Source organism: Phyllobates terribilis, unplaced genomic scaffold (genome assembly GCF_046119375.1).
Source record: "Phyllobates terribilis strain yellow unplaced genomic scaffold, ASM4611937v1 Scaffold_13__5_contigs__length_258822181, whole genome shotgun sequence".
In the NCBI taxonomy this organism is placed as follows: domain Eukaryota; kingdom Metazoa; phylum Chordata; class Amphibia; order Anura; family Dendrobatidae; genus Phyllobates; species Phyllobates terribilis.
This window is the reverse complement of record NW_027362773.1, coordinates 62,676,554-62,702,384: the sequence shown is the minus strand read 5'-3', so window position 1 is coordinate 62,702,384 and position 25,831 is coordinate 62,676,554. Positions and strand designations below refer to the sequence as shown.

The window sequence follows — 25,831 nt, the reverse complement described above, 5'->3', positions numbered from 1 at the left end:
CCAAATTTCTGGCAAAAACTATGAACAATATTTAATTGAATTAGATGTAAGGTACTAAGAGGTACTGTGATGTAGGGTGAATATGGTTGGATACATATTAGTATTTCAGTAACTACAATGAAAAATTGGACATTTTTTACTCTGATTTAAAACTTACCTATTGTTTCAGGTAACACTTCAGAATAATCCGGTGTGTGTGTGTAGGCACATGAGGAATAACACAATTTCTAGCCATTTTTACTTCTATCTTGTTTTTTTTCCCATGATTTCTGACTCGAGCACCTTCTTTCTCATTTTCAGTTCTGTGAGCTGGTAAAGTGCAGACTATGCTGTGTGGCTGCGAATCCAACACTGGAGGAAGGCACAGATGCTTGAAGCTGCAGCTAGAATTGCCTGTTACTTACTGTGCTGAGTATTCCTCATGCACCTTCCCCTCTTTATAGAGAATAATAGGAAGAGGGTAACCTGACACCTCACTGACAGTGACCATTTAATTTTTTTTTCATCCAATTACACGGATTTCTTTACATGACTTTGTGAAAGAACCATTTTTTTTAATAACAAAATCTTTAATAAAAAATACTGGTGTTAATGTGTTATTGTTACATATAAATCTTCAGCTGCAATAATTAGTAACAGAACAAAAACTAATATCCTAGGTAATTAAATCCGACTGACAATACCTTTATAAAGAGACTTCTGTACATGGCTGAAAGCATTTAAAAATGAAAAAGAACCCCAATATTCACATAAGTTTAAGCAATTTACTGGCACTATTGCTTTACTACATTATTCCGGGTGGAGAAAAAGTATAAAAACACTACAGCTTTTTTTGTAATCACATTAAAAATCTATTCATAGATCTTTTTCAAATACTAAAATGTTGGGTAATGCTACCCATTCTGAGGTAATGAATATAGTTTGTGATGGTGCAAATACTAGGACATAAAAATATCTAAATCAGTTCTTTTCTGCTCATCACAACTCATCGTGATTTCTGGTGAGGTCTTCTCCATAGTTGGTGGCCTGGCTACCCACAAACATATTCCAATTTTGTATGATCTCATCTTTGGTCAACATTTTATCCTGCAATAACAAAAACAAGAAATTAATATAAAGGATTTACAAATGATTGAAGTAACAACTAAAGGCAAACCCCAGCCTTAGTCCTAACTTTACCCTGGAACCTTCGCTTTAGTGACCTCTAGGAGAATGTCTGTCTGGTTCACTAGGCCCCTCCACACCTGTAAAAGCATCATGGATTTTCCATGTAGGTTTGCACAGTATCCTACATTAGCAAGCGAATGAGATTTTTAACATGCAGATGAGATTTTCTGCACAAAAATTGACCATTTTGAAGCTGAAGTACGTGAATGTTTGTGGCTGAAAAAGCAAGGATTTGTTGCAGATTTTCCCTATAGATTTTAAAGAGAACGTAAAAACCCACAATCAGATACTAGAGTTGAAGATATTGCTGTGGATTAGATGTAGATCTGCAGCAAAATCTGCAGGTGCAGATAATCATTTGAAATAGAGAAACAGTATACTAATCTTCCCAATCTTCAGGCTCCCGGCCAGTCTACGTGTACTGGCTTCCATCTTCCCAATCTTCTGACCCCCTGCCGGTTACGTGTACTGGCTTCCATCTTCCCAATCTTCTGGCTCCCTGCCAGTCTCTGTGTACTGGCTTCCCGGAAGGACGTTACAGGCTTTCCTACATGTCATTATATGTTTTAGACACATTTTAGGTCTTGTTCAGCAAAAGAGTTTTGCAGAAAAATGAGGTGTGGCCTATTATATGAACATTTTGGCGAATTTCTGGCACAAAGTAAACCAACCAATAGGTGGTGTAATATTAAGCCTTCACAATCTAAAAAAGCACCAACGTTATAAAAAATCATTAGCATAGACATTTTTTAGGTCTGTATAGTTTAAGGCTCCCCATACACATTAGGTAGCTGTTAGCCAACTGTTGGTTCGGCCAAAATGATAGTTCGGCCATTAGACTGTCGGACAAACCCGCCATTATTGGCGAGTCCGCCCGACATTAGTCTGATTTGTATCGGAGGCTTAAAGCTCACACTGTATTGTAAAGTATACATTTACAGAATTTAGTTTTCATGTGTTGATGTCACACACTAGAGGTCAGGCGCTATAGAAAACAGTCTGATGGAGTCCTAACATCATTACATGGGGTTAGATTTGAGAGTTCGGTAAAGGCTAGTCGGATGTTACTTCATTAAAACACAGCTCTAAGCATCTAATCAATACAGATTAGTAAAAGGGGTTGGTTCAAGATGATAATCCTTGTACATAGAGCATAGTTTCTAGGGCAGAGAGGTGCAAAGAAAAAAAAAAAAAAACAAAGGAAAAAGTTTCAAGTCTGGCTAGGTTTTACAGAACACTACTTACATGATGCCTTTTCATATAAATATCATGGACCCGCGTTGGCTTGATGCCAGGTTAGCGTCCTTCACAAAAATAAAAAAGTGGGCTGCTGTGGTGATAAAACCCCTTTATCTTTTCTAGCACCAAAACAGCTGTAATTTGTAAGCTTTATGGGGTCTACAATTTCATAGTGACAGTTTTGAACAGTGTCGGGTTAACTCCTCTTTGACCATATAACATGAATCTATATCATCTGCAGGCAGGGAACGGAGCCTGCACCATACCAAGCAGATGAAAAACACTGCATGTCCCTGAAATGGTATCGATAAAATCATCAGCTCAAAGCGCTCATAAAAAGGTCCACTTATGGACAAGGAAAACAGTTAGGCTATGTGCCCACGATGCAGAGATGCTGCGGATTTTTCCTGAGCGTTTCTGCATCTCCCTGGCAAAAAAAAACGCATGCGGATATTACATGCCATTTCACATGCGGGTTGTCAAGCGCTTTTCCAAGCATCACTTGGAAAGTGCTTGACAACGTTGTCACACTATATAAATCCATGCAACCGCGATGGATTTACATAGTGTGACCAAGTTACGATGCTGTAAATGCAGCATCAATAGTAAAAAAAAAAAGAAGAAAAAAAAAAAAGAATAAAACTGGTGGAAAAAAAAAAACAAAAAAAAACAAAAAAAAAAAAAAACACACATTATACTCACCTTCCGATGGCCCCCGGTCTCCTTCTCTGGTGCGTCCGGTGTCTTCGGCGGTTCGTGGTGGTGTAAAAGGACCTTCCATGACGTCATTTAGCCATGTGACAGGTCACGCAAACGCCGACGTCAGTGGTCGCTTGACCCATCACATGACTAAATGACGTCATGGAAGGTCCTTTTACCACCGCAAGCAGCCAAAGACCCAGCAGCGCCGCCGGGAGCAGACAGGGGGCCATCAGAAGGTAAGTATAGGTTTGTTATTTTAATTATTTTTTTTAACTACAGGTACTATGGTACCCAGGTCCGGAGGAGAGAGTCTCCTCTTCTCCAGACCCGGGTACCATCCACGCATTGAATCGCATAATATCTCCATGTGTACGTGTAGTCATGCGGATGTTATGGGGTCCAATGCAAGTCAATGGCGGCAAAAACGCTGCGATTCCGCAAAATTAATGGACGTGCTGTGGATTTTTCCGCAATGATAATCTGCAGCAGAAATTTCCACAGGATGTGCACAGCACATGCGGATTATCATTGGGGACCATTGCAGACCAGTTACCAAGCGTTTAAGCATTTCCGCGGCAGAAATTACGCTACGGAAACGCTTAAAAAACACATAGTGGGCACGCAGCCTTACAGGTCTCACACCTGAAAAATTATATTGCCAACTCATTTTTACATCAAATGAATACCATAAAAACAAGACTCAAAAAACAATTGCGGAGATGCACTTTTCTTTTCACCATTTTAGCCCATTTGGAATATTTTTCCCGTTTTTCAGTACATTATATAGTAAAATGAATCGTATCATTCAAAACTACAAGTTGTCCTGCAAATGAGCAAGCCGTCATGCAACTATGTTGAAAGGAAAAATAAAAGTTATGAATCATGGGCATTATAAGAGATGACCTGCATTGATATATTGCAGAGAATAATATAATAAATGATAATTAGCACAGATTCATGAAAAAAATCGGTCGTGTCTAACCAACATGTTGGGGTTCTATGAGGAGGTAAGTGCAAATCTGGATGTTGGTAATGCGGCTGATGTGATTTATCTGGACTTTGCAAAGGCATTTGATACTGTACCACATAACAGCCTTATACTGAAGCTACAGAAGCAAAGACTTGGGGGAACTATATGGAGATGGGTAAGGAATTGGCTAAATGACCGGAAACAAAGTCATCATAAATGTTACGTTCTCTAAATAGGATATAGTCAGCAGTGGGGTGCCATAGGGATCTGTGCTAGGACCGATTCTTTTTAACCTCTTTGTTAATGACCTTGGGTATGGGATTGAGAGTAAAGTGTCTGTCTTTGCTGACGACACCAAACTTTGTAGGATATTAAAGTCTGATCTTGATATTACGATATTGCAAAACGATCTGGATAGGATGATTGAATGGGCAAACACTTGGCAGGTGAGGTTTAATGTAGATAAATGTAGAGTAATGCACCTAGGACGGAGTAATCCTATTGCTACATAAACATTAAATGGGAGTGTACTCGGGACTACAGAACAGGAGAAGGACTTGGAGTACGGATGCTCAGCTTACTTGTAACCAGAATACCCATGTCAAGCAGCAGCCGCAAAAGCTAACAACATTTTAGGATATATAAAAAGATAAATTAAATCTTGTGATACCAACGTGTTGTTGCCCTTTCATAAATCACTGGTGAGGCCACATCTGGAATATGGGATCCAGTTTTGGGCTCCTCATTTTAAAAAGGATATTCAGAAGTTAGAGCCAGTTCAAAGGCAGCATCTAGATTATTATAAAGGGATGGAAGACCTACCATATGATGAGAGGTTGGAAAAGTTGGGCTTGTTTAGCTTGGAATAAAGACGTCTCAGAGAAGATCTCATTAATATATATAAATATATGTGTGGTCAGTACAAAGGACTAGCACATGACTTATTCCTTCCAAAGACCATACTAAGGACCAGGGGGCACTAACTACGGATGGAAGAAACGCGACTCCGGCACCTAAACAGGAAAGGATTCTTTACAGTCAGAGCAGTCAGACTATGGAATGCCGACCACAGGAGGTAGTGATGGCTGACACTGCAACAGCTTTCAAAAAAAGGGCTGGATGATTTCCTCGATACACATAACATTGTGGGTTATAGTTAAATTAGTGACAAAATGTATAATTGGTGGAGGAAGGTTGAACTTGATGGACCTATTTATGGTCTTTTTTCAACTTATGTATTGGTAAAAGAAAATAGAAAATAAAAAAAATGAAAGCACAAAAACTGAAGAAGAAAAAAAAAAAAAAACGATCATGAAGGGGTTAACACAAACCTATCCCTTTCTTTTTGGAAGTGGCATACCTTGTTCACATCAGACTCGTATATTAGATGCCTGGCTTCAGCCTGTGCATGGTCATAATCTTGAGGAAGAATCCAGTGTCGGATTTCATCTTTGTCCATTTTTCCATCCTTGTTAAGATCACGGAAATCGGAAAACTGCTCCCGTTCGGTGGCCACCCAGTCAGGCTCTGGGGTTCCTTCTTCATGTGAGAACATATCCTCTGCAGATAAAAAGGCAGTCAATTACTACCTTAAACACACAGATCAAAAGAAAACTAGTAAAATGTAATGCAGCATAAGCAGGTACAAGATTAAAACATTACAGGGGGTCCGAAATCTAAATTCATTTTCATCCTAAATCCCCATCTATTTAATGCCATAATCTTAACTATTTTCTAATATACTTGAATTATAAACTTATTATCCTTCCCTAACTACACTATCTGCTTTATTTTCCTACTTCCTTTTTGAGGACTTCATTTGAGAACTCCAGTGCATGCTGGGATACTCAAAGAGTCATCAGGGGGAAGAGGCTGTGGTCACTTCCGCAGCCTCTGCCCCCTCCCTGATACAAAGTGTCAGTGACGCTTGTTTCAGGGGTTGGGCTAGTCACTGTGTGATGTGCACAATGACAGCGCGCTCTCTCGTCGGCTCAGATCAGCAGTAATGAACCGGCACCAAAGCACATTGTCAGAATACTCTTCATGCAGACACCAGATACCAGCGCCGCCACCGCAAGGGACGTCACTGATTCAGAGTATTCAGTTCTCGTTTTCATTTTTTTTTCTAAATCCATCAGTTCCAGAAATATGGTTCTTTTTACTTCATTTATTGGTATTTGGTAGCTCACAGGATTCTCTGGGGGTTGTGTCTTTAGGTTGCTCTGTATTAATACACTGAGCCACACCCCCGTTTTAAAAGCATAAAAGTTAGCACTAAATAAAAAAAATGGATATTCATCTATCTCTTGGGGCAGATGGCGGATTTAAAAAGAAAATAAAAAAACAAACAACAATACTTATAGGAGCAGCAGGAATAAAAAAAAAAAAAAAAAAAAAAACTGGCCACTTTTGAGAGGGTGACAGGTCCACATTATATACATAAATAAAGCTTGCAATGTTCGCACATGTGTAAATAGGAGTTGTGTGCGCACATATCTTAGTTCATCCCTTTTTATTATTATTTTACCCCTTTTGAAAAGTACTCCCGATCAGTGGGCTCTGTGTCCCGAGACCTCCACCGATCACTTCAACAGCTATTATGACTGCAAAGCTCATCAAGCAGACGCGCTCTTGCAAGAGTGCATGCACTTAACAGGACTTAAAGGGGTTGTCCACTACTATTCAAAATAGCCCAATGTGTTTTTATGCTGAATAGAAGCTTCTTTCTAATTACCTCCCTCTGCTGTTTCTGCCTGTGAGGGGCTCTATCACTGGCCGCTCGCAGGCATCACGTGACCCCTGGGGGTCCCTATTCTGTGTTCCATGGTGGCTGCTGGGTTGTGGGCGTCACACCCAGCATCCACCGCACGCTCACCCTCTCCTCATTCATTGGGAAAGCGCGCGGTGGAAGCTGGGTGTGACGCGCGAGGTAACCCCACCCACAACCCAGCAGCCACCGCGGGGACCCCAGCGCTGAGTCACGCCTCACTTGACGTGCTGCGTGTGAGCCAGAAACAGCACTAGGAGGTAATTAGAAAGAAGCTTCTTTTCATCATAAAAATACATTGGACAACTCTTTCAACTGAAAGTGCGTCTGTACACAACTCTGTACACGTTCAAGCTGAGTGCTTCTGCCTGAAGAACTGTGCACTTCAATAGAAGTTTTTTGAGCGATCTAATGTACAGTGGAGAAAAAAGATATTTAGTCAGCCACCAAATTGAGCAAGTTCTCCCACTTATAAAGATGAGAGGGGCCTGTAATTGACATCATAGGTAGACCTCAACTATGAGAGACAAAATGAGAAAACAAATCCTGAAAATCACATTGTCTGATTTGGAAAGACATTTTTTTCAAACTTTGGTGGAAAATAAGTATTTGGTCAATTACAAACAAGCAAGATTTCTGGCTCTCACAGACCTGTAACTTCTTTAATAGGCTCCTCTGTCCTCCACTCATTACCTGTAGTACTGGCACCTGTTTGAACTTATCAGCACTTGTCCATCACCTCTAGTTGCAGTTGTGACTTCTTCAAAGGACCCTTGGAAGCTGTATGCGTATATCTTCATTTGGACTACCATTTTCTCTAAGACAGGTAGGAATCACTCTCTTGGTATTTTATGAGTAGTTTGCAATGCATCTCTTTTCTTTTTATCTTTTCATTATTATTTGCACCAGGGCATACAGTGCTTTGAGATTGCGGCTCTTTGCCCATCTGATCTTACTATAGCAGCAGCGCTACTGCAGTTTTTTACATTTAGCTTCCAATACCCGTTTGCTGCTTTGTAATGGCAATTTAGCAGCTGTTCTCTTAATCCAATGAATCTGTCTGGCAGAAACCTTCCTCATTAAGCCTTTATCTGCTCGAACACGTCTGTGCTTTGTATCAGGCGGTCCCAGTGATGGGACACTCACAGATCAGCAAGTTACAACCAATCCTGGAGACCACCGCTTTAACTATACATTACAAAAGGTGAAGTCAACTCTAAAAATCTGTAGCAGAGTTTATATGCTGCACATTAGAAAATCTGCACTATGCCCTCAATCCCACTCCGATCTTTTCTGCCATTATGTTTTTAAAACCCCATCAATACTTATTAGATTGGAAACTGCTGCCGATCTTCTGTGCAGAATCCATAAAGAACATCCACAGCAATTCTGCAGCATGTGAACACACACTTAGAGAATCTATGACTACAGACTCCCATGCTGTATAATTACTGATAAGCAGTGTCTAAACATAAAAAAACGCACACAAAAACATGATGCCAATATTTCCATTCATGATAACAATTAGTAGACTTTGCACAAAAAATAAAAACCCAGGAAAAATGGAATAAAATACAAACAAAAATGCAATATTAAATCGGCTTCAGTGGTGTTGTAAGAATGTGAGGCTGGAAATGAAAATCACACAGGAAGCAAAGGTCTCATTATGTCAATTTTGATTTGGCCGCAGAAAAAAAATGTGTAAACCTGAAATAACAGAATGTCATTTTTTTGTCTCTCTACCGCTGCGAAAACAACATTCTTGATCAACACCTAAATTAAATTACTTTACCTCTCTCCATTACTGAAACTACTCTGGGAACACATCCTGTCATTACCAAGTGGGGTGCTGACTTCTACAGCACTGTGACATTGTACACAAAACAATATACACAATTTGGACTACTTTACGCTCGCTGGGATAACAGCAGGGCAGTAGGTAAGCACCAGCCGAGAGAGAACTTTGACCAAAGAAACATTTTAATTGCCAAAAGCCCATTAAACATCTTGGGAGACCGTTTGTCTGCTCTTATAGTCAGATGGATTTCTGCTTCATTTCATCATATACAAAAGGGACACAATTATAGGTCTAATTTAAGCACACCTGCATTATTTCAAATCAGATGTATATAGATTTAAATATATATGAGAAAAGCCAGGTTTGACTTCTCAGTGTGAGCAGTCAAATCTGGTGAGTAGTTCCAAACTTTCCGTACTGGTGTCATTTTTTTAATATTTTTTTTTACAGCTTTGTAATGAAGTGTTGCTTGGCACATCTACAAAGATAACAACCATGAATATCCCCAAACGACCAGATCTTTTTCCGGGAATAGTGCCCCTTTTGTCTGTGTTCTGTACTTGGGGTTGCTTCCGATTCACAACAATCGGTTGGCAAAAAAACAACAAAAAAAAACCAAAAACAAAACACAGACGACATGTCCTACTTTAATCGGTGTTGTAGATCAAACTTGTCAATACAAGTCAATGGCCCTGTAAAAAAGAAACGGAGGATAACACAACGTCATCCGTGTGCTATCCGTATTTTACTTCTAGTGGGTGGTAGAAACTAAAAAAAGGTTTTGTACTTCTGCATACCAAAAAAAGGATGCAACAAAATTTTTTTTTTTTTTTTTGAAACAAAAAATGGGTCCTTTAAACAAAAAAACAAAACAAAACAAAAAAACCCCACACACACACACCAAACGAAAAAAAAACCAACACTTTTTATGAATGAGAAAAACAAAAACAACCACTAATTTCACACATCTGTGAGACATACTCAGGTAGACTAGACATGTTGAAGATGAGACATCACACAGCCATGTCAAGAAACACAAGAGGGGATCAACGGAGAGGCAGCACAGGGATAGTAGGGGCTTCCGTAGATAAGCGCTACCGGATTTTGTTATGTTAAAGCAAAAGCAGCCATGGTTTTTAAATAAATGGGACAAATTCTTAAAGTTTGACTGCACTTTCAGAGAACAGTGAACATGTGAAAAAGATGTGACCGACGTTCAGGTGTTATTTATTATTTAACGGCCTTCGGCTCAGGCACAAGCCATGGCAACTTGATAGATGAACGCTCTGTAGAAAGATCGATGTTGTGCAAGCCAAGATAGGTCACCGGGGTCTTCTCCGCAGTTATATTGATTGTATCAAGCCATCGGATTGCTGGTCATCCTCTTCGAGTTGTTCCTTCTATTCTTCCAACCATGATGTCCTTCCCCAATGATTGCCCTCTTTGTATGACGTGTCCAAAGTAGGCAATTCGTAGCTTGGTGATCCTTGCTTCAATGACAGGTCTGGTTTGATTTGTTCCAAAATTGATTTGTTTGTCCTTCTTGCCATCCATGATATTGCTAGCAATGTCAATTCTTCTTCTGTCTGGTTTCTTTATCGTACAGGTTTCTCATCCATATGTTACTACAGAAAAGACCAGACTATGTACGAGCCGTGTCTTAGTCACCAGTGAAATGTTCCTCAATTTGTAAACCTTGTCCAGTGACTTGATAGTTGATTTGCCCATAGCTATTCTCCTATTGACTTCCAGTGTCGTTGCTGCATCTTGACTTCTCATTGATCTAAGTAGCTTGATGTCCTTTACAACTTCCAGTTTGTAGTCCATTTGTCGATACGCCGTCAGGTGTTGAGACCACACCAATATGCCGTCCATATGCAGTCATTGATGAGATCCCACCAGCTGCTGAATGGCGGAGCAGAAGGGCTCAATTGAGTGCTGCTCTCCTGCATGTCTGATGGCAAGCTTAGTATGTCTGTGAGCCAGTATTCAATATCGGGGTAGAAAACCTGCAAAGTTACATTTTTAAATGCCAAAACGTTTCCAGCGAGTCTTGGCCCAAGTAATTTTAACAGGTCTGACACACAAAGTGTAATAAAAGCACTTTCTTATCAACACTGTACATAGATCAGGAAAACTTACCAATATATTCATCTTCATCCACAAACCCGTCTCCATTCTTGTCAATGTCTTCTAGGGTTTCCTACAAAAGCACAATGTAGATCGGTCATACAATTCTTGCTGCCAAAAACGATTCAGGAACTTAATCAGTTCACGGTTTTTATACAAAGTCTATGCCACAGATATAAAAAAACGTTAATTCCCAGTTGTTCTGATCTAATATTTATTAACTACCTAGTGGAAAGACAAAATATGCTAGATGACCCCGTACAATGATGTTCCTTCTGCAAATTCCTAGACTGACATCTCAACTTGTATCAGAATATTAAATCAGAAGGGGTCTAGGAAATAAAAAGGACCAGTCTCCTCTCCTGACACCATTCCCCATAATAGAATTGCAGAGAAACTTTTCCTACACCTTTGTGTTGTCTCTTTCCTCTACTATTACTATTAGAAATGTATCACTAAATTAACAACAGGGTGTTACCACTTGGAGGCCTGTCCCTGCACAGTCTGATATAATCCAACCAGTCCTGACAGTGTAAGAACCGCTTTAGACGTTTGTGCAAATCAGTCCAAGCAAGGACAGGCTATCGCGGTCCCTACCAGAGAGTCACAGCCTAATAGACATATGAAGCTGTCTCGTTCGGGCAACTTGTGGCCAGTCTGCGCAATAAAGTCCATACTCAGACCAAATTGCATTACAGTCATGGCCGAAAGTGTCGGCACCCTTGAAATTGTTCCAAAGAATTAAGTATTTCTCACAGAAAATTATTGCAATTAGGCTGTGTGCCCACGATGCGTTTTTCAAGCGTTTACGCTGCTGAATTTCCACAGCGGAAACGCTTGGTAAACTTTACCCCATGGTCTCCAATGCAATTCCGCACTTTCAATGCCCATGCTGCGGATTTTTCCGCAGCGTTTATGCTGCGCTCAAAAATCCGCAGCATGTCCATTAATTTTGCGGAAGTGCTGCGTTTTCGCCGCCATTGACTTGCATTAGAAAGCGCCAATTCCGCAAGACTGCATCTGTACTTGCATAATTGGCGCGTTCTAATGTGCGGATGGTACCTGGGTGTAGAGAAGAGGAGAGTCTCATCCACACCCAGGTACCATTAAAAAAGCTGTAAAAACAAGAATAAAATAAAAAATAAAAGATTATATTCACCTTCTGATGGCCCCCGGACTCCTTCTCTGTGCTTGCCGACAGATCGCGCAGGACTGAAGGACCTGCGGTGACGTCACAGTCATGTGACGGCAGGTCTTGCAGTACATAGGACCGCGATCTGCTGGCAGCCAGCACAGGAGCGAAGCAAGACTGCGGGGGCCATCAGAAGGTAAGTATAGGTTTATTTTTTTATTTTTAACCATTCTCTCGGGTCACACTATATAAATCCATGCTGTTTGCATGGATTTATATAGTGTGACCTAGTTGTCAAGCACTTTCCAAGTGATGCTAAAATCGCTGAGCATTTCTGCATCGTGGGCACATAGCCTTAAACAGGTTTTGCTTTGTGTGTATTGGAACAAAAAAACAACAACAAAAAAGGCACATTGGACATAATTTCACACAAAACCACAAAAAAGGGGTGAACAAAATTGTTGGCATCCTCAACTTAATATTTGGTTGCACACCCTTTGGAATAAATAACTGCAGTCAATCGCTTCCTATAACCATCCACAAGCTTCTTACACCTGTCAACTGGAATTTTGGAACACTCTTCTTTAGCAAACTGCTCCAGATCTCTCATAGTTGAAGGGCGCCTTCTCTCAACAGCAATTTTAAGATCTCATCCCCAGGTATTTAATGGGATTTAGATACAGACTCATTGCTGGCCATTTCATAACTCTCCTGTGCTTTGTTTTCATCCATTTCTGGGGGCTTCTTGAAGAAATGTTTGGAGTCATTGTCCTGCTGGAAGACCCATGACCTAGGATGCAAACCCAGTTTTCTGACACTGGGCACAACATTGTGACCACAAATCCTTTGGTAATCTTCAGATTTCATGATGCCTTGGCACACAGTAAAGGCACCTAGTGCCAGAGGCAGCAAGACAACCCCAAAACATCTTTGAACCTTCACCATATTTGACAGTAGGTACTGTGTTCTTATCTTTGTAGGCCTCATTCCATTTTCGGTAAACAGAGGAATGATGTGGTTTACCAAATAGCTCTACCGTGGTCTCATCTGTCAACAAGACCCTTTCCCAGAAGTATTGTAGTTTAATCCTGGGTCTCCTGCGATAACGTTTCATTTCATTCAAAGGTCGACGAATAGTTCATGCTGACACTGATGCACCTGAGCCTGCATGACCAGGGCTGTGGAGTCGGTAAGCCAAACCTCCGACTCCCTCACACATGGCTCATGTTTAAAGTGATAAGTTTACTGTAGCACAGATTCATCTCAGCTAAAAGTCTAGACCCTTAGATCGGGAATATGACATTTCATAACTTTCCCAAATTCTTATGAAAAAATATTCCCCACAAACTGCATTGAACTGCTGTACCCAATGTATTATATATTTTAGGAGTTGGAGTTGGCCCATATTATACCGACTCCACCAAAATGGAGTTGGAGTCGGAGCCCACAGCCTTGCGCATGACAACTTGAATTTCTTTGAAACTTGATTGAGGCTGCTTATACGCATCCGGACTATCCTGTGTTGCAACCTTTAATCAATTTTTCTCTGCTGTCCACGTCCAGGGAAATTAGCTACAGTGCCATGGGTTGTAAATTTCTTTACTATGTTGTGCACCGTGGAGCAAGGAACATCAAGAATCTGGAGATGGACTTGTAACCTTGAGATTGTTGATATTTTTCACCAGTTTTGGTTCTCAAGTCCTCAGACAGTTCTCTTCTCTCTGTTCTCCATGCTTATTCTGGCACACACAGACACACAATGCAAAGAGCGAGTCAACTTCTCCCCTTTTTATCCGGTTTCAGGTGTGATTTTCATATTGCTCACACGTGTTACTTGCCACAGGTGAGTTTGAACGAGCATCACGTGCTTGAAACAAACTTGTTTACCCACAATTTAGGAAAAGGTGCCAACAATTTTGTCCGGCCACTTTTGGGGTTTTGTGTGAAATAATGTTCAATTTGCTTTATTTTCTCAGTTTTTTTGCGTTGTTCCAATACACACACAAGGGAAATAAACATGTGCATAACAAAATATGCAATAATAACTGCAATAATTTTCTGGGAGAAATACTTCATTTTCTGGAACAATTTCAAGGGTGCCAACACTTTTGGCCATGACTGTACTAAAACATACCTGTAAGGAGAGCAGAAAGATGCTCATCACCGCCATACAAGAAGTGACCAAAGTATTCTCAATGACCTGGCACTCTAAAGTTTTAGGCAAAACAAAAGGCCCCAAGTAATGAACTTGCACAATTTAGACAACGTTATTTTGGGCAGCCGGTGTGGAGTCTCAACATCCCAATCATGTAAAGGAGAGAGGAGTTGGGGGGATCACAGGTGCTGCAGCTGACAAAGGTTATTGCAGGCGGCAAGTATAAAAAAAAAAATGATCAAATTATTGCAACTTGTTTCAGAGTAGAACCTACTCGTTCCCAGGGCATCTCATGATCATCAGGTGCCTGAGGAAGGAATAGGTTCTACTCTAAAACGCGTTGCAATAAATTGGAAGGTTTTTTTTGCATACTTGCCACCTGGAATAACCTTGATCGGTGGGATCCACCACTCTCCTTTCTCATTTACTTGTTATATCCTCTCTCCATTTGGTGTACAACCGTACAGCGGCCGGAGCAGTAGCCACGATTGGATTATACATCACTCTTCACATAGTTGTGCCACGCAACCTGATCAGGTGAGTGACCAACCCTACAACTCGCCCGCACCTGTTGTCACTGCCTCTTGTTTTTTTTTCTCCAATATGCCAATCACAGAAATGGTCATCAAAATGTCCTTCAGGAGCTCTCCATAATGACTACACAACTAACCTTTGACCAGCCTTACCTCAGAGGCAGGTCCAACCCACTGGTCACATTCAGACAGTCTATTCTAAGGACAGGTATTCAGTGATATAGTCCCGGAGAACCCCTTTAACATAATGTCTATTACTCCACTGAAGTTGTTCGCTTTTATACCTGCTCATGCAGATATAAACGCAAACAACTATTTTAAGTTTGTTCAGATGTGGAAACACTGATCTAAAAATAAAGACAAAGGGTCAATGCCTAAAACTGTATAAGCCAGGAACGTGCACATACCAATATAACAATGTCCTTCATGTGCTCAAATTCTTCTGGGTGAAGAAAAGCAGTGAACTCTTCCCGATTTGCCTCAAGATCTCCATTGAGGTCAGCTTGTTTAAACCTCCTTTCATCCCGAGGAAGCATTTTCTTGAAGCTAAACTGCTCGGCTGCGTCCTGGAACTCTTCAGGGTTTGCTGCACAGATATAGGGACACAAAATTAATGCGATTATCAGAAATGTTCACTGACAAGAACCATTATTTAAAATGGGGGTGTCTAGTCTTATTTAAAGACTGCAGGGTGAGAAGTTATGCTAAAAGATTCATCTCTCGTAATGCAAAAAGATTCCTCTGTCAACCCTTTGAAACATTCAAGAGCGTTGCTTGGTCAGTGAAAACATCCTGCAAAGGTTCATTGGAGTGGGAGGGATAACCAGGATTACAAAACATGACCGTTTTCTCCCTGTAACGGCCCCACACCTGTCCAATGGTGGTATCTGGTATTTCAGCTCAGCTCAATTGAAACAAGTGTTGCAAACCGTGATGGCACAGTTTTGGAAGAAATCAGCCATGTTCTTGTACATCTGTACAACTCTTCAGCCAATTCCTTCCTTGAAAGTTAAAGAGGACCTTTCAACAATTGTTGCATGTTGAACTGGGCACAACAGAAGAATTTTTTTTTTTTTTTTTTTAGTTTCTCTGTTGTGGAGATATTAGCAAAGTATTTGGCACCTAATAAGTTTTAATAAAAAATTAAAGTGTAAGAGGAAGCTAATAGGCAGTTTTCACTGGAGGAGTGTACTTCTCCCTGTACGATGCTGACCAATCATAAGCAGACAGTAACATTCAAAAGAAAAGAAGAACACACCCTCACCATAGCTAAAAGCACATTTCTTAGAGTTAGATGTAAGGATACAGTTCTGATCTCCTTGTCTAACCTCCTGCAGCAGCTGAGTTTAGCAGTGTCATATTACAAACCCTTCTGCTATCTCCTGATTTTTGAATGTCAGTATCACACTTATGGCTGCTGTGCTGAGAAACTTGTAATAACTCCGCAGCAGGATCAGGGCTGTCATTACATCTCACACAGGAGTCACTTGCCTGGAATACTCCTCAGTGTGGTATAATGCCAGCCTGCTCTCATGTCACTGCAGATGGATTACAATATGAGCACAACAGACTGAAGTGTGATTACTGATACATCTCTGGACAGGCAGTGTGGGAGAGGTGCAGTATAGCAGAGGTGACAGCACTGGGATGAGGAGAGCTGATAGAAAGGTTTGTAACGCGACACAGTTAAACTTAATTGTGCTGGCTCTCCCCCCACGGGAACTTCTTTGAAAGATGTTAGTGATCTGTACTTTCTAATCATGCAGGAGGTTGGACCAGGAAGTTAGAGCTGTATTCTTACATCTCATACAACTACTAAAAAATCTGCCCTAAACTATTGTGGTGGCACGTTTTTTTCTTTAAGTGTTGGTGCCTGCCTGTGATTGGTAGCAATGAGGGAGAAGTAGGACACGCCCCCAGAGAAAACTATCTGATACCTTTTAAAAGTCCAAGTGGGTATTAACTCATTAGCTAGCAAATACTTTGACTGCTAATATCTCCACCATGGAGAGGCAAAATTAAATAATAATAAAAAAAAAACGTTTTGTTCGTCTCAAGCCACCATTATGTTGTGTGCCAGTTCAACATGAAAAATTTGGTGAAAGGTCCTTTTAATATCACATCATAGTGAGAAGGTTAAAGATATGTGTTGTATCAATATAGAATACCCTGCAGGTGTCAGCTGTACATACTGCAGATATCCTGCTCTAATGGCCAGGATAGCATGCCACTGTTAATGCTAACTGCATCATACAAGTGGTTTTACCGAGGGAACAGAATCCCTCCAGTCACCCTATCCAGCATAATGCGATCAGGTGGAGCAGATCAGATGCCATAGCAGCCAGGGGCCCAACAATGACCCCCATGCCTGCCAAAGCAAAAGATGTGACAAGGCATGGCATATCACTGGTAGCAATGGTACAATATATTACTGAGGCATCTCAGCGTTTCATTTGAGTAATCGGGATCACATGTTAAAGTTCCTTTAAAACTTCAATCCAATGCCAAAATTTAATTTTGTTTGCTCATTAGGTCTTAAAAAAAAAAATGTGATAAAAATCTTATAATAAATCCCAAAAATTGCACCAAAGAACTACAGGTCATTCAGCAAAGAAAAATCCATCACACAACTCCAGCAATGGAAAAATATAAATATTATGGATTTAAAAAAAAAAAGTGTATGAACTTTGAAATGTTGTGATAAAAGAAAAAAAAATAATCATAAAAAAATGAATTAAGTGCCAAAAATATTTAAAAATTATTATATTTTTTAAAGAAAACCAGACGGCTTGTTTAAAACCATCCTGATACAGTAGAGAATCAGCAGCAGAATAAATACAAGAAGCAACTTACCCAGGTAATACCCATATGTGGCTTGCTTGTACTCTTCCCAGGATATGTGGTTATCATTATTGACATCATAGTCCTTCCAAACTCGAGCCACATTTTCATAGACGTATCTTTTCTGGACCCGCTTAATCCAGGCCGTCAGCTCCTCAGTGCTAATTAGCCCATTACTGTCGCTGTCAATCCTGTCAACTATTTTGCTAGGAACAAAAACACAATTTAGGAATATGAAAATATTTTGTTTCTATAAATGTTTCCACTTCAAAGTCCCCATGGGCCCAAAGCATTAAAGGGTATGGACACTTTCAGGGCCTTTTTTTTCAATTTATTAAATACATGTTTTTTGCCAAAAATCATTTTTAAAAAATTGGGTTGCATTAAAAATATTGCACCATTTGCAGTCTAGAGCCTTTATGTTATACTGTCTATTGCTGTGTACAGAATGAGCAAACTGAGAATCCATCAGAGAGCTCCTTTTGACAGGAGAGTTTATAACCATTATCTTTGTTCCTTCTGAGCTCCCCTCAGCTGTTTTATGTCAACAAGGTTCAGCTCAACTTTCATTTGGTCTTAAATCAGCTTGGAAGGAAAAACTTCTGCACCTAGCAATAAACAATGCAACACAGAAGCTATAAAAGGCAAAACATGCAATATTTTCAGTACATTTTAAGCTAAAAATGTATGAACCCCCCCCCCGCCCCCCATCTCTTTAAACCTTGACGCTATTTGATGTACATACTTTATCATGAGCACAATACCTCATGAATGTTGTTGTGCATAATGTAAAAGAATATTGAGCATCGCACTAATTGTATGGACCCGTACTATAAAACTATACCATTATTTATCCCACACTGAACATTGTAAGGGGAAAAAAATTAATTATGACTGGTTTTGCTCATCCAGCATCACAAAATAAATATGATAAAAAGGTTGCATGCACCCAAAATGACACCACTGAAAAGTACGGTCTATCCTGAAAAAATAATCCCTCTTACGACACAGTCCATGGCAAAATAAAAAAAGGCTATTGGGTCTTGCAATATGGCAACCGCCCCCCACATCCATTTTTATTTGTGTAAAAAAAACATAAAAAGGATATCACAATGAACTGTACAATAATATCACCATGTCCATTAAACTGAACAGTGTTTGAAAGAGACAAATACAATATTCCAGAATTGCTGTTTGCTTTTACAAGCCACTATACACAACTGTTTTTTTTTTGCTTTTTTGAGGGTTTGCATCAGTTCATGTAAAGAAGGCGCCCACAACTGTGAACATTGGTTTTCTTTTTATTGTGAGCAAACAACACATAGGACAAAATAACTGAAAACTTCAGTGTGCAAAACTATTCACCCCCCTAAAGTCAGTACTTTGTAAAGCCTCCTTTTGCAGCAATTACAGCAGCAAGTCACTTTAGATAAGTCTCTATGAGCTTTCCACATCTTGCCGCTGGGATTTTTGCCTATTCCTCAAGGCAAAACTGCTCCAGCTCCTTCATGTTAGCTGGTTTCCTCTGGTGAACAGCAATCTTAAACTTTGACCACAGATTCAAACCACTCGAGTGTTGCTTTAGCAGTATGTTTTGGTCAATGTCTTAGTTAGAAGGAGAACCTCCGTCCCAGCCTCAAATAACTGACAAACAGGTTTGGTCAAGAATATTCCTGTATTTCGTACCAACCATCTTCCCCTCGACTTGGACCATTTTCTCTATCCCTGCTGCCGAAAAACATCCCCAGAGCATGATGCTGCCGCCACCACGTTTCACTGATGGTGTTCTTGGGGTGATCAGCTGTGCTGGTTTGGGCCCAGACAGTGTTTACCTTGGTGGCCAAAAAGTTACATTTTGGTCTCACCTGACCATCGCACCTTCCTCCATACATTTGGAGAGTCTCACACATCTTTTGGCAAACTCAAAACGAGCCTTACTATTTTTGTGTGTCAGGCTTTTTTCTGCCCACTCTTCTATAAAGGCCACCTCTATGGAGTGTACGGCATATTGTAGTCATATGGACAGATACTCCATCATTGCTTGGGAACTCTGCAGCTCCATCATGGTTACCTTTGGTCTCTGTGCTTCCTCTCTGATTAATGCCCTCCTTGCCCAGGCTGAGAGATTTGGTTGGCGACCCTCTCTTGGCAGGTTTGTTGTGGTACCATGTTCTCTCCATTTGATAATGGATTTGATGGTGCTCCAGGGAATCAACAGGGATTGAGAATTATTATTATTATTATTTTTTTTAATAACCCAACCCTGACTTGTACTTCTCAACAGCTTTGTCCCTGACTTGTTTGGAGATCTCCTTGGTCTTCATGGTGTTTAGTTAGTGGTGCCTCTTGCTTAATAGTGTTGCAGCCTCTGTGGCCTTTCAGAAAAGGTAAAGTGTATATACTGACAGACCATTTAACACTTAGATTGCACACAAGTGGACTTCCTTTCACTAAGCATGTGACTTATGAAGGTAATCGGTTGAACCAGACATTTTTAGGTATATGAATACATATGCACATTTTTTTTTTTTTTTTTTTTATTTGATCCAAAAAAATTACTTTATGCCTATATTTTTCTCACTTCACAAACTTAGACTATTTAGTGCTGAACGACCGACGCACTTCAAAGGACACAGTCCTTCCTGAGGAAGAAGGACTGTGTCCTTTGAAACGTGTCGGTCATTTGTGGCCCCTTCCAGATCCCGTACCTCTGACTGTGACGTCACAGTGACACACCCCCACCAGCTTTGCGATCACGTGGCTTCGCTTCCGGCCTGAGTGCGCCGCATTTGAAACATCTCTCCAGAGCTGCCAGGAGACCATTACATGGGAGGACGCTCCCGCTTCATCCTGCCGGATCACTTCAGTGTAGCACAGATCCAGCACGGACGGACTTTATATAGCGCTTACCATTGCTGGACTTCTCTTCAGCTGGCCCAGGACTTAAACGGCGTATCCAGCAGCTATCCAATGCTACGCTGAAAAGCCTACGGATCTGACCCATTGTTCTATGGGAGCTACTCAGCCCTTTCATAGTAAGTACTTTTTCTTTGCTCTTTTACACCTATTGGATTCCAACTCTGAACATTAGCAAACTATTACACTTGATATGCAGGCAGGAGGTCTGACACTCATCTGTTTAGCTCCACTTCTTTCTGGACCATTTGTATTTACTGTATCTAGTTTAAGCTATAAAAAAACTTTGTCTCTGTATAGAGCGGTAGTTTTAGTTGTTGATTTTTGATATTACTCTCTGCAGGCACATACACACAGGACCTGTTCACTACCAGCAGCTCTGTTATTTTTTCTATGTGAAGCGCCAGTATGTTTTTGTATTCATAGACATTGGAGAGTGTTTCCGGGTCAGAAACTGCAGCAATAAGTGATATGTGCAGCAATGAAGCAGTTTTCGACACAGTGTCATAAAAATCTGCAGCCGTGTAAACAGCAACACAGAATTCCCATTCAAAATAAAGGATGGCACTTTGTGGCCTATTTTTACATAGATTTGTGTTATTTCCTGAAATCTATGTGAAAAAAAAAAACTTCATGTGAACATGCGCTAAAAGTAAAGAGATAAAGACTTTAAGGGAGTCTGTCATTCCCAAAATTAAACTGCCTAAACATTTATGCAGGCCCCCCCATTTAGTCTTACTGGGCAAGTATAGTTCCACTTAATATTTTATTAAAAATCTCTCTGAAGCAGAGTGAACATGGCTCTGATCCCCGGCTCCTGCCTGTCTGCGGTCGCTGGACCCAGTAGTGTAGAGAGCGAGCGGCTTCTGGCAGGCAATCTGACATATGACAGCTGTTCGCTACAGTCAACCGTCACAGCGCAGCCAGAGTGTCCGTACCTGCACTGACACTGCGCCTAAACATGAAATAATACGACACTGCGTTTGGTCAATCATAGGCTTTATTATGCATATAAGAGGTGTAAGCCACGCTGAGGGTGCACTGAAACGAACTCATTTGCATATCAAATAAAAGTTGAATTTTTAATAAAAGATTAAGTAAAATGATACATGCCTAGTATGATCTAAGTAGGGGCTAGGACCCTTAAATAAATGTTTAGGCAGTTTAGTTACCATTTTGGGGCTGACAGACTCCCTTTAAATATGGAGTAGCCAAGATGACCGCCCCTCTGGCAACTGTAGTGGCAATCACCCAGATTTTCAAGCCCCCACTATAATCAGGATTGTAAGTCTCACCCCAGTTTGTCTTTGCTTTCTTCTGATGTGAGTTGGTCGAAGGTCTTGGCGTCATCTTTCCCTAGAAAAGCCTCGTGATCCATTTGGAAGCTCTGGTTCTCTTCATGGATCTGTGCATTGAGTTCAGGGTCCAGGCGGATCCTCTCCTTGCGAAACATGGGTTTGGCGAGGATCTCTCCAGCACATAGTAGTAAGAGGTAAAAAAGACTTTCCGGCTGCATCTCCCTCCGCCTCACAGCAGTGCTGGAACTGGAAGAGCACAGGTCAATGTTATATACTACGGAAAAAAGGAGAATTAAAAGATTGGGGTAAACTGGAGAGGACAAAAGAGACAGGATCCTGGTTAACCCTAGTGGTTCTACATGAAAGCAAGAGACTTTGATGGTCTGATTTGGCCTTGAACATGGCCGGCAAGTTGGGTGATAGAGATGCTGATGCAACTGGGGTAGCACTAGGGCTCCGGGTTCAAATATCCCCCAAGGACAACATGTGCAAGGAGTTTTGATTGTGCTAAGTGACCTTTTCCATACAAGTTCTATGAAAAACAAAAAATATGACTTGGTACAATCAAAATACCGGGAGCATAATGTTAAATAGGAAACACATTATAGCTGAAATGGATCTCGTGGTGCTGAATGTAAATGCAATAAGTCCAAGTAAGGAGATAAAATGGCACTCGCCATCTGTAACACATCACTTATTAAATATCAGATAAAAATATGCAGCTATGGAGCTAGCGGGATGTGTGAGTAAGCAGGACGAGTGAGCAAGATGGCAGTTCTGCGTACAAGAACGATGAGGGGTACTTTCTCTCTTTACTTGGAGGTTGTATGTTCTCCCCGTGTTTGTGTGGGTTTCTGGGTTCTTCAGTTTCCTCTCACACACCAAAGACATACTGATAGGTGCTCACAATATCAATCCCCTATGGGGACAGTGATGATATCTGTAAGGTGCTGTGGAACATGATGGCGCAATATATGAATATTATAACAATGTTCAGTGAGAATCATGCACAGTTCCTATTCTAAGAAGGATTGGCTGGGCATCAAACTGTTGACCCAACAAGTACCACTCAAAATGCATCGCTTCTCCATGCCTCAAAGCCATACAGTATTCCTGCACAACCACTTCATGTGTCTTCAGCTTTTATACGTATAAAGCACCGTTAGATAACATCCTAGACATGCCTATGACCTTGATGGATCGTTTCCTTCATTCTCTTGCACTGTCTGCACTCTCCATATAATCCTGGACGCTTACTGTATTGTCTCACACAATCTCCTACACTCTCTTTACTCATGACATTCTCACTCTGTACAACCCTTAAATTAGGCTGAGATGCCACCCCGACACTACCTGATCAACTAACAGGAGACAGCACCCCTACAGGACAGTCAGGTCCAGGCCACCAAGTGCAATCAATGTAAAAAAAAAAAAAAAGCAGACCAACCATGCCAGAATACAAAAAAAAGGCACAGACCACCTGACAGAAATGCTAACTATTTGCAGACATGTAAGCACATTCAAGTGCAGACCACCATGGGAACATTGAGGGCTTACCACCAGACACAACAAGGTGCAGACCACCATGGGAACATTGAGGGCTTACTACCAGACACAAGGTGCAGACCACCATGGGAACATTGAGGGCCTACTACCAGACACAAGGTGCAGACCACCATGGGAACGTTGACGGCTTACCACCAGACACAACAAGGTGCAGACCATCATGGGAACATTGAGGGCTTACCACCATACACAACATGGTGCAGACCACCATGGGAACATTGAGGGCTTACTACCAGACACAAGGTGCAGACCACCATGGGAACGTTGACGGCTTATCACCAGACACAACAAGGTGCAGACCATCATGGGAACATTGAGGGCTTACCACCATACACAACATGGTGCAGACCACCATGGGAACATTGAGGGCTTACCACACAACATGGTGCAGACCACCAAACATCATGACACAGGCCATCCCATTCACATCTTGGGGTACACCACCCTGGGCACGCTCAGGTGCAGACAACCTCAGGCACGCTTATGTGCAAACCACTAGATGCATCTTGGCACAGACCACTCCGGACATGCTTCGTTACAGACCACCAGATGCATCTTGGTGCAGACCACCAGACTCCTCTTGGCACAGACCACCCGACACCTTTTGGTGCAAGCCACCCCGGGCATGCTCACGTGCAGACCACCAGATATATCTTGGTGCAGACCACCCCGGGCACGCTCAGGTGCAGACCACCCCGGGCACGCTCAGGTGCAGACCACCCCGGGCACGCTCAGGTGCAGACCACCCCGGGCACGCTCAGGTGCAGACCACCCTGGGCACGCTCAGGTGCAGACCACCAGACACCTCTTGGTGCAGACCACCCTGGGCACGCTCAGGTGCAGACCACCAGACACCTCTTGGTGCAGCCCACCAGGCATGTTCATGAACCCATTCAGTAAGCTCTCAGCACAGCCCCATGTTGGAGTACATGGAGATGCCCAGCAGCCCATCAGTTAGCACTAGAGGACAGCTAGCAACCCCCCTGTATACGCCAGGGCCCACCCAGCCCCAGTGCAGGTCGCTGCTCTCACACACCCCCGGTCCCCGCTCACCCGACCGGGCTGACACCTACACTGAGCATTTAAAGATTTGCACTTACTTGATCCGGGCAGATATGGGAACCTGCTCTCAGCCAATAGCGTGCTAGAACAATACTGCCGCCGCCATTGTTACAAAGCTTCTGATTGGTCAATTGTGTCTCAATGACTAGGCGGGGCCAGCGCGCCACGTTGCAATGGACCCTGGAGATAACGGCAGTGTACGTGCCGGCAGCTCACGGGTTACTGGTGCTGGAGGGCTGCCGGCAAGTACCGGACTGAGCTCCGCCACTGATTACACGTGTCACTGCCAGCACGGCCGGTTATCTGTGCTGCTGAATGCCTGCTGCACGTCCTCCTGCACTGGAGCTGCCGGTACCGCTCTCCTGTCACCCGCATCCCCAGACGGCGGACCGGCCAGTGCTGTGGCTCCTGCACTGACGGATCGCTGCATAAGGCCATGGCCCCACTATCAGTATTTGCTCAGTATTCCGTCAGTATTTTTTCTCAGGAATGGGAGACAAAACCAGGAGCGGGTGATAAATGCAGAATTGGTGACTTGTTTCTATTATACCTTTTTTCTGATTGTTCCTCACCTGGTTTTGGCTCCCACTCCTGAGAAAAAATACTGATCAAATACTGATAGTGGGCTGTGGCCTTAGGCGCTTGCAGACAGGTGTATGAAAAATCGTCTAAGTTTCAGCCAGAAAATTTGGATGATTTTTTTTTTCTAATTTTAATCAGATTTTCATTAAAGGCGTTGTCTACTACTAGGACGTCCCCTTCTCATGTTTGCCCCCATTAAAATCGAAACCCCTCGGGTGTTCTTCCAGCGATGCCGGCACTCTCGTGCGGATGTTAAAACACGTGAGCCTGGCGTCCAATCACCGCCAGCGTCACTGGCTCCACCTTCAGACAAATGGAACATCAAGAGGACGTCAGACGATACGTCTGAAGGCAGGGCCAGTGACACCAGCCGTAATTGGGGGCACAACCTCATGAGAGCCCCAAGAACGCAAGTGTCAACACCGCTGGAACTGCCCCGACACAGGAGGGGAGTAAGTGGTTTTATTCTAACGGAGCAAACATTCATATTGAGAAGGGGCTGTCCTGGTAGAGCAGAACCCCTGTAATGTGCCATCCATCAGTCTGTCCATACATCACCTCCATGTGTGATCCATTATTAACCATATACATTATCACTTTCCTCGGTTGTATCAGATCAGAGGCCTCTCTGATGTTCCGTATGGGATCCAATTTATTTCTAGCACCCATTGACTTTAATGTATTACTTCCCAAACCTCTCCCCTCTCCAGCTCTATTCCCCGCCCATGGGTGGAAAGCACTTTAGTCTCATTTGCATATCAATTCAAGCGTTGATTTCTCAGTAATGGAGGAACATGTAAAGGCTTGGCAGGATTTGTCTTTGAAAGAGTTGTAAATGTCTAGAAATAGTTTGAGGGATGAAACCCTGCTGACAGATTCCTCCTGACCTCTTATCACAACTATAAAACCACAAGCTCGGCCATTTCCCTGGCAGATTCCAGAGCAGTTCTCCTAATCACTACTCAGTGAGCTC

General features: G+C 42.0%; 1 protein-coding gene across 8 annotated transcripts; it reads right to left on the bottom strand.

Annotated features, from left to right (window-relative positions):
• Positions 1-548: 548 nt before the first annotated feature.
• On the bottom strand, positions 549-24,453 carry RCN1 (reticulocalbin 1). 8 transcript variants are annotated; one of them, XM_073658101.1, is made up of 7 exons: positions 24,315-24,453; positions 21,646-21,894; positions 17,447-17,640; positions 15,001-15,179; positions 10,786-10,846; positions 5,439-5,638; positions 549-1,086 (listed from the first exon to the last, which is right to left on the bottom strand). In XM_073658101.1, exons 2-7 carry the CDS (start codon positions 21,864-21,866, stop codon positions 979-981), a joined length of 963 nt encoding a protein of 320 aa, XP_073514202.1. In that variant the 5' UTR covers positions 21,867-21,894; positions 24,315-24,453; the 3' UTR covers positions 549-978. The 8 variants fall into 8 exon arrangements, with proteins under 8 accessions (XP_073514202.1, XP_073514203.1, XP_073514208.1 ...); XM_073658102.1 differs by having other exon boundaries at positions 21,646-21,922; positions 24,315-24,443; XM_073658107.1 differs by having other exon boundaries at positions 24,288-24,325.
• Positions 24,454-25,831: the final 1,378 nt, after the last annotated feature.